Genomic DNA, 18,135 nt, shown 5'->3' with positions numbered 1-18,135 from the left:
ATTTCATTTTTTTATTTGAAATGGATTCTAATGCTGAACTTAACTAAAATATTTTGCATTTTACTACTATATAAAATTTTATACCGAGGTGATTTTATTGATAATTAGATATTATAAGTGAATAACATACATAAATTTAACAAATCAAAAGTGAAGTAACTTTGCAGTTAAACTGAAATAAACTTATATGTAGTTATTCATACAAGGCAGTGAAACTTGATAATACCAAAGAGACGTGGCCAACCAAATTTTATCTTAAATGGTCATGTAGTGAATCTGTAATTTACATGATAAAAGATCGAAATTAAAGTTTAAACCTAGTGGCGTCTATAGTGAAATGCATGAAGTGCAAGTAATAGAAAAAACAAACTAAACCATAAACTGTCATTTATCGAGAAAAGCATGTTCAGCTTGTTTTCAACTTCATGCAAATGACCTGTTTGTGAAATTTTATAATGAATACATTTAAGGATGGTTAATAATTTATGCATTTAAGTTCAAACTACACAAAAAATAAAGTTCATTGTTTTTGAATTATTAAACAATTTTGGATTATACATCATACTGATAATACTGAATGTCCATATTGGCATTTTATAAGGTTAATCATGGTAGAGAGAATGGGTAGTGGATTGATTATGACTTAATATGCATCATTTAAAGAATCACAGTAATATTATTTTCTTACGTGTTCTTCATGCATATTCAAATAAACCAAATCTATTATTCCACCACCGCCTTTTCACATAGTAGTTTACATTTAAGATATAAACAGTTTCATTTCATGTTATCCATTTCTCCTAATGTTTATTCCATTAGTCTTTTAATTATTTATTCGTCTTATTTATTTGGCATCATGCCAATGCATACGCAGAAGTGCGTGTAAGCATAAAGGCACAAAAGAATCGACATTTCTTCTATCTGATTAAATAAAATCGAAATAGCTTATGTAATTTGTGGGAGTTAGAGCTGATATTATGCCACCTAACATTAAGAGAAAACATTAACCTTATTGAATTATGAAAATTATTCATAAGTTATCTCGTATTTTAAATTCCTAAAATTTATTTGTATTACTAATCTACTTAAATGACTTGATTTTTTTAATTTTTAAATATTTTTTAATTTCATTTATGCAATTTCAAAATCCTGACCACTACAGTATGCTGACTTACAGTAATATTGCAGCAATATTTAAATAAGGGTTGAAACTATTGCAAACGCTTTACCAGGGATTTGATTTGAGCACTCTGACTGACTGCTTAGTGGTGACCTCAACTTTAAAATTATTTTATCTTCGTCATCCCGCTTTTATGCCTGTGTAACGGTTCGTTGAAGTTCGTTGTTCACGGAAGCCTAGATTTGATTCTGCCTGCTTTTCCTCTCTCATTATCGACTTTCATTGATTGCCTAAAAATAGCCCATTTGAAAATTTTCTTATTTTATTGGTTAAATTCTTTTTTCTTTTCACTGGTCAAAATTATTTTAGTTTTTCATGAATGTTCTGAGGTGTTTTATGAACAACTTTTGTTTTTCTTAGAAATTTCATTTAAACATGTTTTAAACATGTTTCTTATGCATTTTAAATCCATTTGATAATATGTAATACAAAGAATAATAGTATTTTTGTTAAGAAGAAGAAACTGCTTTTTTATCATTAAATATTTTTATGTTGTTTGTTTGTGCTTATATGTTGAAGTAATTTACTGCAGGTATTTTATCCCCTTCTCAATTTATAAATTACAAATGAAAAACTAACACACACAAAACATTACGTGACAACAAATATGACTTTATTTAGCGCAGCGTACTTGCTTTGTGTTCAATCTAGTTAAGATCAAATGATTAATATAAATATGCACAGTTAGTTGGCAGCTGTGCCTTATTATTTGTGTTACATTAGTACGACTTGCTGAAATTCTTCAACTTCGTAATGTTGTTAACTGTGATGTTCACCGAAATGCTAATTCCCCCAACATGAAATATTTGTGATGGTATAGTTATTTATACGTTGCTTTAAGAAATTTTGACGATTTAGAATCAACACTTTAAATTGAAATCCGTGTTACATTAATGATAGTTAATAGTGAACGAAACGTCTGTCACTTTTGAGACAGTAAAGATAAACAGTTAAATTTTTTTGTTGGAATAAGTTTTAGATTTTATATCTTATGCACACTGACCAATTATTAACATAAAGTTTCAAATTTCAGCGTTGAACTCAATGAAAACTGTTATTTCTGCGATAATGTTAGCATCATTTTCCTTTAAATTATAGAGGCTTTGCAGTAAAGATGGTAAATTTATACCAGAGCAAGAATCTGAAGTGGAATAGGATCACTCGAAAAAGCTGTAGTAATTTTTTTGTACATGTTCAGTATTCGAGGTGTCTGTGCAATAAATATCCATCTGAATCGAAAACTTCTTTGGAAGTCAAGAGAGCTTTTGGATTCAGTAGGCGAATGATCTGTTGAAAAGCATTGCAATAAATGTATTGTGAATCATAACTTTTGACAAAGAAGGCTGTCATTATTTATGGTGGCAGCTCATAATTGTTTTTTTGGTGCCTCAAATCAATAAGCCAAATCTATTTGTTTGCGAAGCAAATTCTTAATGGAAAACTTTAAAAACCTTGCTGGCTGTGACGTTTCTTTTAGAGACGGATAACGAATTCAGAATGGAATGATTTTATTCCAGCTTTCAGTATGGCTGCTTTTCCAAAGCGCACAATTTGCTCATTCTTATTTATTCTTTTACTATTATGTTTAACTATGTTTGCATTTTAAGCATTTAAAATTTGCATATTCACTGAAACAGTATTGATCATTATGGAACTGAATTACCCATTATGCTTTTAATATGAACAGTTATTAATGGAAACCCAAGAAACAGCAGGAAATTTTTGAATTAGATTGAAAAAGAAATTTTAGATCCAGTTTGCAAATGATAATGACATAGTGGTGAATTTCTTACAAATCAAAACTGCTTTAGCCTTCATAAATTTAATTCCTTTTTTTGAAAAATATGGGCCCGCTCTAATTATAATTATAAATAAAAAGAAGATTATTTTTATCTGGATTTTTCACCATTATCATAGTTTTCAATGCTTTTTCGTTAAATTGAGAATTTACTTGAATTAACTTTGTTTCTGAAAACCAGTTTTAGATATGTGTTTCAAAAACAAGCTAAGCAATTTCTATGCCTTGATAGCAATGAAGGTGCATATAAACAAAACGCTGAACGCAATTGTGTTGTAAATCACTTTACATTGTATTCATTTCAGTAATATTTTTTGGTATGATGGGCACTGAAACAGACATTATTTAAAAAATCAAACAAACTTTGGAGTATTATATGTAGTGCTAATTAAATATTAGCATGAATGTAACTGACTGATTTTACTAGCTATTCTATGAAATGCTTTTATCATGATCTCAACATCTGGGATTCGCTTCTTGGACACATGAAGCAATGCTACGGTATTAAGAATAGAATAAAAAGCATGATGTGGTTGTTTTATTTTGCTGAACTGCCTGTTTGTCTTGAATAAATAACGAAACAGATTTCAGAAATAAGCTGTTTTACAATAACAGATGACAGTATAGTTTCAATACATTGTGTATAATGAAAATAAAATGTTCATCCATTATATTTCGATCAACATTTTTTTATTTCAACTGTTTTATTCATACAGATTAGAAAACTGTTTTGCATTTTATTTATATTTTTATATTATACTTCAATCAGCGTAAAATTAAATTAATATACTCACGCATGAGCAAACGCTAGATGGCGTAATGTTTAAGCCAGGGCAATATAGAAAAGTAGGCGTTACCATCGAATAGGAAATAAACCAATCAAAAAGTGGAATCAAAAGCAGCCGTTCATTCCTAGCAACTATTTATAAGCTTCCAATAACAATAACTGGGTCAATTCATAAATTAATATTAATCAGTATTCATAAATAAATGTAGATCTAAGACTTTTTTCTATAAAATGTGTATTAAGCAATAGTAATTTTTATTTTCCAAAATATATCAAAAATTATTTGAATTCTTTCTGATTTCTTTATTTCTAAAATTGTACTTGCCTATCACTTATTTCTTCTCTGTCTATTGTAAATAGCAGTCAATGCTGCTTTTGTCGAAGTCTTGGAATCTGTGACATTTTTATCTGTATCGCAATGTCTGTAAGTAATTGTTACTACATTTTTAATTCATATGATATATTTATTTTAATTTATTTACCTATCTTTTTCCAGCTTGATGTATTGCTTTATGCTATAACGTTCATTTACGAATTCATTTAATATTTGTTATTTCATTGACAGTTGTCAATGCATTTTGTATTTCTTCTATTTTTGTACTTTATTGAATTTAAAATTTAGATGTGTTAAAATTGCGATGCGATGCATCAGCTTTTACATCAATATGTCATTGTTTACTCGATCAATAGTAGTTTATTTTGTAGTATAACCGTCACATAGTATAATTAGGTTAACTTTTATTTAAATATTTTTAACGGAAAACAGTGTCAATTTTTTCTGATAAAAAATGTATTTATAAAATGCGTTGTTTTTGACATAAACATTGAACTGATTTTGTTTTTTAATGTGTTTGAGGTTAAAATGTGGTTTTCCTTCTTTCTCAGCTCTGATGACAGAAATTGTTTTGGTTAATTTGAAGCTTTCATTTTCAGTTATTTTGTTTTTTTTTATTTATATAAATGATATTTGATTTTTGAAATCGTGACAATTGAAAGAATTTCAAATTTAACGAAAAACTTATTGACTAATGAAGTTGAAAGCTGTAAACTTTATTAAACATTCAAATCAAGGTTACTTTAAACTTTGTCAGTTATAGGAAATGCATGAGAAAAACAGTTATTATTCGAAGAATGTTTGTTTTAATTACGTAGCTGCGATGTATTTTTATTATTATTTTGAATAGTTTTTTACAATTTAGTAACTAATTTAAAAAATTTTCTTATTGGCGAATTTCATGAAGATTTGGGTTGATTTAGTTTGTATGAATTGCAGTTAGGAGTGATTTGAAATTCGTTAATTGGAATAAATTATTTTATTAAATGTGCATCTGTTATCATTGTTTGACAGTTTTGAATTCTTAAAATATGTCTAGAGTTTTAAATTCTTAAAATATAAGTTTTAAAATTAACAGGAAATCAACGAATCCGTTGACACTTGCAGCAGAATTCAGCTTTTTCAAGTGCCTTTTTCAAAATTTCCAAACATTTGAAAATTTTAGTTTTATTTACTTATTTCAGTTATTTGTTAGTTAATAAATTTGTTTATTTTCATGATTGATTATGTGCATTGTTTATATATTTTTTAAAAAAATGCATTTTCTGTTTTTAGTATTTGGGAAATTATCCTTCTGGTTACAGCGGCGCTTATGGTGGTAAGCTTTTTTGAATGAATTGAGCAAATATTTACGTATTGTTTTAGAATTTTTCAACACTGGCGAAAGTATAGATGAATTCAATCCAAGAACATTGTAAGTTTTAACTAAGCATGTTCTCAAGCATTCAATTTGGCTATATTTATTATAAGGACTTTTGTATAAGTAACAATAATAAATGTGTATTATTGTATGAGTAACACGATGTATAAATAAAGGTTTATACGATTTTTTTTATTTTATTCATATTTAAATATAGGATATAATTTATAATTTTTCAATTCATAATCCCATAGGAGGTAGAGAATGTGAATTTTATTTTATTTATTACGTGTACAAATAGGGGTTATTCCATTTGAATAATGCTTACATTTCAGATACGTTGGAAACTTAGACGCAACAATTTCAGAAGAATTTCTGTTGTCTTTGTTTAGTCATATTGGAGGCGTCAGCAAATGTAAGATTATACACGAGGTAATTAATTGTTCTACTTGCTTTTTACAAATGTTCCATCCAATGTTGCATACTGTACTGTCATGTTCGAGTTTACATTTTGTTTTTATTTCATAAGAAGAGAATTGGGAATGTTTCACGCAAAGCTTATCATTGAAGAAAGCTTACTCATGTTGTGTATATATATGTTTATGTATATATATACTTAGTGTTAGAATTTTTATTTAGTAGATAATAAAGTATTTTTTTACTTGCACTGTCTCTTGGTAGGAGAGACTTTTGTTGTCAGCTTTGTGATTTTATTTTAATGTTTTCATCGTGAAAATATCCATTCCATTGAATATTTTGTCTAGGGTATTACCGAAGGCTGGAAAAACACAGCAAACGACTTTCTGACTCGCCTAGTCTGTTCTGCGACATTCTATTAAGTACCCTTTCATTCATTATATCTGTTTTGTACAATTTTGAGCCCCTCTTTAAGTTTTAAGAGAAACATATGAAACAAAAAAATATATATATATGTATCTATATTTGCATAAGTTTGCTTTGTTCTTTGCAGTGATTTGCAATCGGAACCATTTTTTGCACCAGACAAAAAATTGACAATAAGGTCCAGTCGTATTTATTATATTTTATACTGAGTTTTCATGAATTTTTATTCTTTTTCATTATTTGGTGTTCATGTTTATTTGGTTTTGAATTTTTCATATCTTATATAGACTGCCAGTGATCCGTACGCTTTTGTTGAATTTGTGGATCATGCTTCCGCCGTCCAAGCGTTGACTGCGATGAACAAGCGTCTTTTATTGGGAAAAGTAAGTGATTGTTACAATTTCAAACCACCGTTGTGAAAAGTTTAAAATTTAAATTAAAAATTTTTCATTCCATCCATTGACAATGAAGAACATTCAGTAAATGTATGTAATAATATTATTTTTCAGTTCAGTATTTCTTGTTGTGGAAAATATTTAATATTTTTGGTTTGTGCTTGTATATATGGAGGGGGTATAGGTGTGAATAGTTTGAAGAAGAGATATGCAAAATTAAAGAGTTGAGGTCAGTGTAAAATTTGAGGAATATTTGAAAATTTAATCTTCATATGAATACTATACTACCGCATAATTGTTGCATGTGGTGCGCTCAACAGAATTCTATCTGCTCAAAGCTGAACAAACACAGTTGCGTTTGTCGTTCTACGAATAATACATGGTGACAGATGTAGAGAAAAAGAGAGAGAGAGAGAATGGCAAAAGGAAGTTTCATGGTGAATTGAACTGGCAATTCGTCATTTTAATTTTCACATGTTTAACATTTGAAGAAATAAACAATAGTGCATATTTAAATTAACAGAAAAATACAGTATTCTTTTTTTTTACTTTTTCGTATCAATTCTGAGAATGTTTTTTTCAAAAAAAGATATATTTTAATGTTGCATTATGTTTCAATTTTTATTTATTATGAAATGTAAAAAAAGACTGGTAGAAATTTGTTTTGCTCGAAGCGGTTTTTCTGAAATGAATTTCAGTGAATAAATTTCTGCATAAAATTGTATGCGTGTAAGGTTTGTTTGAAAATTATACGTTGTATGAATTTTGCTTTTTTCTTTTGATTTGATTTGTATTTAAACATTGATGAGTAAAGATAACAATGCGGTTGTGATAGAAAAGGAAAAGTGGTGTAGATTTGAAATAATAATTTAAATTACTTGTGTTTGATATGTTGAGAAAAAATTTTTATATTAAGCTTTCGTGTACTCGCGTGCGTGCGTGTGTGTGTGTGTGTGTGTGTATTTGTATTTGTATTTGTATAACGGATATGCATATGTATAGTTGAATAATTTTTGGGGGGGGGGGTCAACGAATCAGTCGGCTCGGTGGTCGGCAGCTGTATTGACAAAGCGTACTGCTTACGTAGAAGGAGTGAGATAGAGATCAGAGCTGCAGGAGAAAAGCTACTGCGCAAAGCACATGCAAAAAGCACAGCAGTTCGCAATTTAATCAAATCGAATCTGTGTCTGTGTTGTTGTTTATCTCTCAATTCTCTCGTCTCGTTACATCGACAACAGCAGCTTCTTACTGTAATATACTTTTGTATTATTCTTGCTATAGCTTTTTTTTGTTCTCTTTTCTCGATTTTTATTTGTTTGTTTGTTTTCATTTGTTCTTAATTTGCATATCTTTTGTTGTTTTTTTTTGTTGCTACTCTTCTTTTCAACAGCACAAGTGTATTGTTGAAAAGTTTTGCTTCCTTCCTTCCTTACTACAGTGAAGGAAAAAAAAGTCAGCAGCTGCTTGTTGTTGTTGTTGCAATTTTTTATTTTCTTTATTTTTTTGTTCTTTTTATTTTCTTTCATTGTTGACAAAAATATGATCGTTTTGCCCGTGCCTCATTTGCATACATCTGCCGTTCAACAGCAACATTCCACCACCGTTTTCGCTCAGTCTTCTTTGAACAGTAGTAGCGGCGTTGCCGTCTCTTCGGACGCTTCGCCTCTGACGATGACGAATAATTATTCGGCAGTTTACGAGGGTTTGCCCATATTTCTTCTACCAAACACCAAGGCAGTGTTGTCACCGTTGAAGTTGCAGGTATATTTCTCTCTACTGCTACTACTGTAATCAAGGACAATATTTTTGCTTTTTTTTTTTGACAATCTCACTTTTTCCTCAAAAATAGCAATTGCTGCTGTAGAATAAATATTCTCCCACGGTGGGCAGTTAATATTGTTGTTGTTGTGTTGTTTTTTAGATGTAAAAAGTATTTTTTACTTGTATACATCTGTATATATATATGTATGTATGTATGTATGTATGTATTGTATTCTGATTGTTCTTTTCAAGGAAATGCGCGTCAACTGGGCCACGTCACCGGGAACGCAGGCTAAAGTCGACACGAGCAGTAAGTTATTTGCTTATTCAATTGTTCTGATTATTATGATTAGTTTAATTTTTTCTTTTTGAATTAATTTTTTTCTATATTGCAATTTAGAACATTTTCATGTATTTGTCGGCGATTTGAGTCCTGAAATTGACAATAAAATGCTCAGAGAAGCATTTGCTCCTTATGGAGAAATTTCGTAAGCGACCACCACTGCATCAGATTGTTCGTGCTGATTCACTTTTGTTCATTTCTAGTGATGTAAAAGTGATTCGAGATTTGCAGACGTTGAAATCGAAAGGTTATGGCTTTGTTTCATACGTATCGCACGATGTAAGCGAATTATTGTTCTCTCTTTTCCGTATTTTTGTATATATCTATATATATTTTTTTGTTGTCCATTCTAGGATGCAGAACGTGCTATTGAACAAATGAATGGTCAATGGCTTGGCCGACGTACGATTCGCACAAATTGGGCAACACGTAAACCTGGATTGCCGGGTAGAATTTGATTTATTTAAATTTACTCATTTGCACAATCCATATTGATCCAGCCCAAAATTTAGGACAGTTAACTTTTGACGATGTCATGGCACAGTCCAGTCCGCAGAACACAACTGTTTACGTTGGTAGTGTAGCCGCTAATACTACAGGTACGCGTATGATGATTGACAATATATTTATTTATATTTCTCTAATATACCACATATATATTTATTTATATTGTAGATGATGACTTGCGCCGCATTTTTGCCAGATTTGGTTCGATTTTAGAAGTGCGTGTTTTTAAACAGCAAGGGTATGCATTTGTTCGCTTTGACAACAAAGAATCGGCCGCCCATGCTATTTTAAATATTACTGGAACTGAAATCAATGGATCGAGTGTTCGTTGTTCTTGGGGAAAAGAGGGAGGATTGGCGGTAAGTTAACAATCTGTTGAAATTATTGATTTCGAAAATTATCATTCCATTATTAGTCGATCGTTTTTCCAATTTCATTTCATTAATTATACTTGTTATGAAATTTTTGCATATGAATAGAATAATTCAGTGATGCTCTCGAACAAACGAAGAAAATTTACTTTGCCGATGGCATTCGGTGCTACTTATTCACTTATTGACTAGTTGATTGTTTATTTTGTTTAGGCGTCGAATAACACAGCACCAAATTATGGATATGGTTATAATTTTAATAGTTTTTCAAATCCACCCGTAGCGTCCCATTCAGCTCCAGCAAATCCCAACTTTTGGAATCAGTATTACACAAGTTATATGCCACCACACGGTCAACCTGGCCCCAATCCAACACCGGCTGTGTACCCTCAGCAGTGGCAGCCTAAGTATAAGCACTGATTTGTTAATATTTTTCTTTTTCTGCAATTTTTTTGTGCACAATTTTTTTAGCTATTGGCCACCTCAAGGACAGCAGCAATGAAAACATCGATTGGGCCTAGTGATAAATCAATCAATCAATCAATCAGTTGATTAATGAATTAAAAAGTATACAAGTTATTTCTAATGCAGATTTCTGTCTTTTTCAAATAAATATTTCATTTGTTGTTTATTTTTATTTGTGTTATGAAAAGTTTCTTTATAATTTCATATTTATAGTTTATGCAAAGTATTTTTGTTTTACTTCAATGTAAATATGCCTGATGTATATATATATATATACACAACTTAGATTAATGGAGGAGCTCCAAGGCAAGGAAGGGGGTATTGTTGAAATGATTTTTCGCTGTGGAGAAATTCTTCGTCAGAGAAAACTTACGAAAAGACAATGAACTCTTGACACTTTCAGCACCAAGAAACCTAGGCTTGAGGTACCAAAGGGCGGTCATTCATCACAGCCATAATTATGATAAACTATGTAATCATTTTTTATAAATATTTCAAATAAATTTTATTATATTTATTCTGACTTCTGACATTAAAATCGATGTACTTAAACTAAAAACGCACGTTATCACGATTCCGTTTAATGCTGTTTCAGGAATGCATCATGACCGTTAAGCCAGGTATTACTGTATTTATTTGCAAGGAGAACACGATTAAGCAATTTCAAATTTCATGCGCAGAATTTCATTTCCCAAAGTGCATTCAATCACATCACCTCTTTTTACGGTGGACACTCCGGATGGGGTTCCAGTTAGCAGCAGATCTCCCTCTTCCATTGTGACGTCTTCAGTGACTGCGGCCAGCAGTTGTGGAATTGTGAATATCATTTGCTTGGTATTTCCCCGCTGCTTTACCTGTCCATTCACTGAGCATAGCAATTCAATTGAAGATGGATTTTCAATTTGCATCTTATCAATAAATTTCGACACCGGACAGCTGGTATCGAAACCTTTGGATATGAACCAAGGTTGACCATTGGCTTTGGCATGCTCCTATTACAGCAACAACAATAACAATAAATCAAATAAAACGTTGCTAAATCTTGTAATTTAGAATTAATTCAATTTCATGAACGTGCTTTACTTGCAAATCTCGAGCTGTCATATCCAAAGCCAAACAATATCCGGCTACGAAATCCATCGCATTTGCATTTGTGATCTGTTTCGCTGTTTTTCCAATCACCACTCCCAGTTCAACTTCGTGTTGCATTTTTTGACACCATTTCGGAATCTGGAACAAATTGCTCACAAAATTAGTTGATTGTAATGATGATAATCGACAACTCTGGAAATATGATCATGAATATTATTATTATTCAAAATAACACTACACAAATTGGCAAGCCTTCTGTCACATAAGCTGTGGACGGTTTGATGAAGAATATCGGCTTTTCAGGTATGCCTTGTCCCATTTCCTTCGCATGTTCTCTACAGAATCAAAGATGTAAAGTTTAATATGTTTTCCCTTTTTTCTTTTTTCCCAATCTTTCAAACAGACCTATAATTTCTGACCACTGCGACAATTTTTCGGCCGTATTTGTAAAATTGTTTAATTTTATCCGAAGTCATTATTTATTTTAAAAAACTGAAAAATAAAAATAAATTTTTTTAAATAAAATATTTCAATTCCTGCAAGAAGTATTTTCACCAAGTATATACCAACTGATAGGTTGAATTCAAAAAGAAATAAGCAGCAGAAAGTAGATTTTATTTGTTGAAGCTGAAAATGAGACGAGCAAAAAAAAAGAGTAATTTGAAGCACAAGGCTTGATTGTTTAATCAATGAACAAAAAAATGAATAGAAGAGTGATTTTTGAAAATTCAGTTGACGAATGTTGAAATTTCATATCGGTTGAAGATCAGCCAAGCGACAGCAAAGCCCATCGCCGAGCCGCCAACAACGTCGGTGACGTGATGCCAGCAATCTGTCACTCGACTGACACATACGAACACGCACCACAGCGCGTACAGGGACAAGGAGATGCGGTCGAAATTATTCAAATTCACCGACTTTCTGGTCCTCAAGCTCAGGAGATAGAAAAGCAAAAATGTGACCGAATAGATGGCCGCGGAGGCGTGGCCGGACGGGAAGCTGTGACGGGCGCTGAGCAGGGCGTGCACGTTGGTCTGGGTGCAATTTTGCAAACTCAACGCCACACCCTCGCACCGGTGCCAATCGATGTCCGGCTTGCAGACGGCCAGAAAGTGCGGTCTCAGCACACCGAACCAAGACTTGCCCACCAGCATCAGTACAATTGTCAGCAGGAAGCCGAACAAATATTTCACAACAATTCTGGTAAAATTGATGCACACCTTCCTCAGCCCTTCGGAACTGATCATCCTCCACTGCAAGCGATTAGCATTTTCCAGCTTTGAAAAAGCCACCAGCTCGTGCAACAAGCACAACATCAACGGCAGTCCGATGCTAACGCAGAGTAGCATTTTCACGCTGACCGTATTTTCCATGAACGGTTTGGAAATTGAAGCATCTTCGCAGTAGAATGTCCGTTCTCGGGTTGGAATTAAACCGTTGAAAAATTTATAGCACAAATAGCCAACTTAAAATGAAAATTCAAAATTTCTTAACGATAACATTCATTCTTGAAACAATTGCTATTAATCAAAAATTTATCCACTACAAACTGTATTACTTGAAAAACAAGCTGATGCATTCAATTCAAACTTTTCACGCTTAATGGAAATGAATTTCACGAAAGTAATACGAAAGTTGTTTTAAACAATTAAAAAACATGACAAAAACAATGCAATAAAATTAATTTCATACAAAATAACAAAAAATTCATTCAGATTATATGAAAATAAGAGGGAAATTTTTGATAAAAATTATTATCAAATTCATCATGACTCATGCAATTAAAATAGAAAAAAATAAAACAAATAAACTCAAATGAATATTTCTTTTTGTTTTATTCGTAACAAAATTAATTAATTTAATTAAAATACAAATTATTGAAACAGTTCAACTTAATTACATACTCAATTAAAAATAATTCAACTGCCCAAAATGAAATGTCTCTTCGATCATGAACACATTCACAGCAGCAAACATTCTTGGCATGAAAAAATTAAAATTTTCACAATAATATAATAAAATTTATTGTTATGATAAACATAAAAAATCGCACGAATGGAATAAAAACAAATAAAAACCTCATGTACCTGTAGCACTGAAGCCAATATCAAAAATGGCATATAGGATGCAAACCCAGTTTGAGGAATTCAAATGAGAGGGACGTAAAAGAAGAGCCATTTTTAACAAAAAAGTCTCAAATTATAAAATTTATGCCGAAAAGTTAATTTCAATGAGATCTTTTAATGACAAACGTACCTTCAAACTACAGTATATAATTATGATTGTCACGTTAACTTGATACATTTTCATCTGATTTCATGAAGAGGATCAACATTTAATTATTATATGCAATGTTGACACTTTGTAAAATATTCAAAAAACGGATCATTTATGATCAAATGCATTATATTTCAGTATTAAGATAATGTCACGAAACTTCAAAATTGAACAGTCACAAAAAATGCCAGTTACTACATTGAATGTAGCAAATATGCATCAGGTCCAAGTGAAATTATTTTATTATGAAGTATTAATAAAAAATTATCCTACAGCACACGCTTTCATATATATAAACTTTAATATTGAATGTAACATTTGAATCATTTCAAACTATAAAAGTGACTTCGAATTGCAGGTCTTTACTTACTATAGTTGAATAATAAAACTTATTATAATCGTAAAAGTGAAAAATAAATTCTAAAATTTTTTGCTTTTTGCAAATTAATTTTTAATTTCAGTTTTTTCTGAAAATCTGGAACAATTACTTTGTCTGGAATGCAAAGTCACTCATATTATTACTGTTATTAACAATTTCATGTTAAACAAAAATTCACTCTTTAAAACTTTATTTCCAAATTTTCAGTTGTAACAACAATTATCTTTCATTGTACGTTTATCTTTTTCAAGTGCTTTTAACTGTTATAGCATCATCTTCAGTATGAAATGGAATTCCATTTTTCATTTCATCAATTTCCATTGATTCCATTGAATTCCTGGATTTCTTTTTCTTCTTCTTCGTTTCTCCTGCGGAATTATTCGCTTTAAAATAATGCACATTTATTAACAGTCACAATCAAACAATACATTATCTATTATTATTAAAAAAATATATTTAAAAATACACAAACTAATTTACATCAAATATTCACCTGAAACATCAATCTGTTCGAAGTTTGCGTCTTCCAAAAAGTCGTTTTCCATACTGATCGAATCTTGCTATAAAAGAATTTTTTCAATTCAACTTAAAAACAAATTCAAATATTCGAATAAAAAATTAAACTTATTATTATTAACATTTAAAGCAACGTAAAATTAAACAAATTGTTTATAAAGACAAAAAAATTTCATACAGTTCCATTGTTAAAGCTTTCTTCACAGCTAGCAATGATAGCAGCTTTTGCCTTCTTCTCTGCTTTCAACTGTTTCTTCAAATGTTTCAATGCGGTATGCTATTTTTAATTGAAAAAAATCATAATAATAAAATAAATTACGTCATAATAATAACAACATCGGTTTACTTCTTGCAACTTTGCTTCAGACACGGCTTCATGCATAACCTCAATGTTTTTACGAGGAATTTCTCCACTGTCAAATAATTTCAAACGTTCTTCGATCTAATAATCAAAGCAATATTTATAATTATTGATATATTTAAATAAATTCTCAAAATATACCTGTGATTTCAAATAATTTCCAAATGTATTAACAGGAATGTCGGAAAAATAGTCCAATCTTGATGCAATAGCACACTTGTTAGCCAAAAATCGACTAATTTTTCCTTTATTTTTCGACGATGCACGACTTATGAATGGTGAATGAAAAAGAAGACCGTATTTCGGTGTGTTACCTTCAATAAATATAATTAAATTATGAATAAAATATTTCACAGAATGCTTTCACACCTTTTTTCTTCAACGCTCGAAACAACGCTTTTTCAGCGCCAAGTATTTGAATTGTGGATGCTGGATATTTAGCAAGGTTGCTCAAACTGCCTGCCTGAGATATCAGCCTAGCGCCGATCTAAAATTAAATTAAATTTAAATATAAAAAAGTAAAAAAAAAGAAAAACCCATTTCCTACCTGATCACCGACTACGACGGCCAAATTTGGAGCACAGCATTCCATGCGGTCGTTCAAATAGTTCTGCATCTGTTTTCGATAATCCAGCATGTTGATAACACAGTCGCAGAAATGATTAATGTTCATCAAATCCATCGCACTGATTTCCATTCCCATCGATGATCGAGAAGTGTTCAAAATTTCAACAGCTTTTTCTTCATCGCCAACAATTTCTGAAAATTCATTATTAAAAAATAAAAACTGCCGTAACATAACAACTGAATGCAAAAATATTTTTAAAAAATAATATTACCAGTTAAATCATGCAGCATTTCTTCAGTTAGATTGTTGCGATCACCGATGTACTTCACACAGCGGCAGTAAGCATATTGATCTGGCACAATTTTAATTAGCTCAGGGAAGTGACACGAATACCTTCAAAAAACAATTCTAATATACAAAACAAAAAACACAAATTAATCAGTTAATTAATACCATTCTCGAATTCGCATTACAAATTTGTTGCAATCCTTTTCCAACTGATCAATCAAACCGACAGCTTGAATAATCATGTTGTCCACACGATTTACGTTGAACTGAACCTTAAATGGAAAATAATTGTAAAAATGTTGATAAAATTAAACGTACCTTTCCGCGAGAAAAACTATGAGCAAGACCAAGCTGAGTGATAAATTCATTTTGTTGAGACATTTTTTTAAAATAGCTTGTAAAATGATAACGAATGCCACGCAATATTTCTGGCACAGCGTCCGTTTGCAAGCACTTCACGTTTGGAAACTGTTCGCAAATCGCTTGGCCCAACCTTGAATCTCCAACGCCCAATTTTTCACGTGATTCACTTCCTCCTGGTAAACTGTTTGCCAGAAAATTGAGCAAATCTTTGTGCATCAAACCTAAATGTGAGATAAATTTTAATCAAGCTTATTGATAATATTTTAAAATTAATAAATAAAAATAAAACTCAAAAATAAATAAATGTTGACAAAATTAACAAATTAAACTATTTAAAATTTACAACAAATGCTTAATTAAATATAAATTACGTCTTTAAAATGTTTGCAAATTCGTACAAAACATGATAAAAGCAGTTCACCTTCGCTAATAGCATTGCAATTGTTCAACGCTTCGGCCGCATCAGTAAATTCTTCATAAGCATATAATTGTACAAGAGTGGAGAATTTGCCAAAATCAAGAATACTTCCTTCGACCTAAACATCTTCCATACTAAAAAGGCAATTACACAATACAAATTGTACCTGTGGTAAAAACTTGCCCACATCTTCAAACTGCTTTGTACTGAACAACGCATATCCACTGGCGTGTTCATAGAGTAGAAACAAAGTATGCATTGCAGACAGAATACCTAAACAATTTATATAAAAAGCATTATAAATGCAAACGTTTAAGAAAAAACAAAAAGCTCCAGTTGCATAGCACACTTTCAAAGCAAAAGACATTGGAACACCACCGCTTTTTATTTAAAAAAATAAATTAAAAAAACATGTTAAAAAATATTAAAAATTCATAAATGTAAATTATTCAAATTAATTTTAATAAATGATCAAAGATCAGCGTTGCCGTGAAGATTGCTTTATTAACTTTTTACAAATCAAGTTCAATAAGTAGGTCGTTCAGAAAAAGACAAAAAATATTTTATATGGCTATTTATCTTCAATAATTCAATTATTAGGAATAAACTGTCTAAAAGATTCTTTTATGATTTATATAAATTAATCATAATATGCTAAATTCTATTATACCATAAATTAAACAACAAAACAATCAAACAATTTGCTCATGAAATGCTAGTAAATAAAGAAGCAGTTGTTAAATATTAAAAATTTATTCCATAAAAATAATAAATCTCGTATTCTAATAATTAGAAAAACTATTCAGAATGAAACAAAAGTTTCATAAATGCTTATGTAAACCGTAATATGACTTACAAGTACAATAGCTTTGTATATACTGTATCTCGAGAATGTTGAAAATAAAAATTAATTTTAACATATAAGTTACAAATTATTAATTTTACAGAAGTATAAACTTTACTCCTAATTTAATGAAACTGGTATTAAACTTCACAACTATGTCTATTATTTGAAACAAAGAAATGAATAAAATTCCTCTTATAGAATAATGCGAGCAAATAAATGAAAGAGTTATTTCAAGTATTCTGTGAATAAGCAGTTGAGGTCAAAATTCTCTTTTACGTTTCCTTCAACTGAATTTAACTTGTCTATTTACATACAGTATGTACCTATCTATTTTTAGATTTACTGTAAATAAAGTTTATTTATTTTATAGTCAGTTTATCCAAGTTTGTGATATTTCACATGATGAATTAAGTAGAACTATATTATTCACTATGGGACCGTCATTCGTAACATATATCATGTCATATCATAATTCTTTTATATTATTTAGGGATGTCTGTTCAAGCTTCTCAGAAAACATCCAGGTACATTCGAAGGTTTTTCTCTTTTTTTAACAGCGTGATTTTTCAAAACAGTGATGTTCGTGAACATAGGAACCCAACTATGACAACTGATCCAAAGTCATTGCGATTAATATGGATAGATTGTGAAGTATTTAAGTTTAAAATAAACCATTTAGTTGAACTTTGAAATATTTATCATTTAAACAGATGACTGGGCTTGACATCGATAATGATCGGTTGATGGAAATTGCATGTATGGTAACTGAAGGAGATGAAAATTTGACTATCGTAGCCGAGGCAAGATTTCAACATTTTAAATTTTCAATTACTTTATGTTCAATTCTTTTTTTAAGGGTCCAAATATTATCATACATCAAGA

At 30.6% G+C, this 18,135-nt stretch overlaps 4 protein-coding genes across 4 annotated transcripts; 2 read left to right on the top strand and 2 right to left on the bottom strand.

Moving 5' to 3' along the window:
- Nucleotides 1–3,412: 3,412 nt before the first annotated feature.
- On the top strand, nucleotides 3,413–6,925 carry Tsp_01352 (nucleolysin TIAR). The gene is made up of 9 exons (XM_003377110.1): nucleotides 3,413–3,479; nucleotides 4,388–4,454; nucleotides 5,284–5,293; nucleotides 5,375–5,417; nucleotides 5,465–5,513; nucleotides 5,795–5,891; nucleotides 6,224–6,274; nucleotides 6,590–6,685; nucleotides 6,812–6,925. Exons 1-9 carry the CDS (start codon nucleotides 3,413–3,415, stop codon nucleotides 6,923–6,925), a joined length of 594 nt encoding a protein of 197 aa, XP_003377158.1.
- A 1,311-nt stretch (nucleotides 6,926–8,236) lies between these two features.
- Tsp_01353 (putative RNA recognition motif protein) lies at nucleotides 8,237–10,181 on the top strand. The gene is made up of 8 exons (XM_003377109.1): nucleotides 8,237–8,458; nucleotides 8,711–8,768; nucleotides 8,917–9,080; nucleotides 9,155–9,248; nucleotides 9,302–9,406; nucleotides 9,477–9,667; nucleotides 9,893–10,086; nucleotides 10,151–10,181. Exons 1-8 carry the CDS (start codon nucleotides 8,237–8,239, stop codon nucleotides 10,179–10,181), a joined length of 1,059 nt encoding a protein of 352 aa, XP_003377157.1.
- Nucleotides 10,182–10,797: 616 nt separating this feature from the next.
- On the bottom strand, nucleotides 10,798–11,712 carry Tsp_01354 (5-carboxymethyl-2-hydroxymuconate delta-isomerase). The gene is made up of 4 exons (XM_003377108.1): nucleotides 11,642–11,712; nucleotides 11,472–11,571; nucleotides 11,228–11,428; nucleotides 10,798–11,136 (listed from the first exon to the last, which is right to left on the bottom strand). Exons 1-4 carry the CDS (start codon nucleotides 11,710–11,712, stop codon nucleotides 10,798–10,800), a joined length of 711 nt encoding a protein of 236 aa, XP_003377156.1.
- Nucleotides 11,713–12,136: 424 nt separating this feature from the next.
- Nucleotides 12,137–17,980, bottom strand: Tsp_01355 (putative snoRNA binding domain protein). The gene is made up of 16 exons (XM_003377107.1): nucleotides 17,926–17,980; nucleotides 16,573–16,679; nucleotides 16,410–16,524; nucleotides 15,961–16,209; nucleotides 15,849–15,897; nucleotides 15,609–15,730; nucleotides 15,317–15,528; nucleotides 15,139–15,256; nucleotides 14,911–15,083; nucleotides 14,755–14,850; nucleotides 14,587–14,685; nucleotides 14,386–14,452; nucleotides 14,154–14,275; nucleotides 13,324–13,429; nucleotides 12,457–12,701; nucleotides 12,137–12,436 (listed from the first exon to the last, which is right to left on the bottom strand). The coding sequence occupies exons 1-16, from the start codon at nucleotides 17,978–17,980 to the stop codon at nucleotides 12,137–12,139; spliced, it is 2,235 nt and encodes a 744-aa protein (XP_003377155.1).
- Between the last annotated feature and the right edge of the window lie 155 nt (nucleotides 17,981–18,135).

Source organism: Trichinella spiralis (genome assembly GCF_000181795.1).
Source record: "Trichinella spiralis strain ISS 195 chromosome Unknown Scfld4, whole genome shotgun sequence".
NCBI classification, from domain to species: Eukaryota; Metazoa; Nematoda; class Enoplea; order Trichinellida; family Trichinellidae; genus Trichinella; species Trichinella spiralis.
The sequence above is the reverse complement of the archived record's forward strand: the minus strand, read 5'-3'. Positions and strand labels throughout refer to the sequence as shown.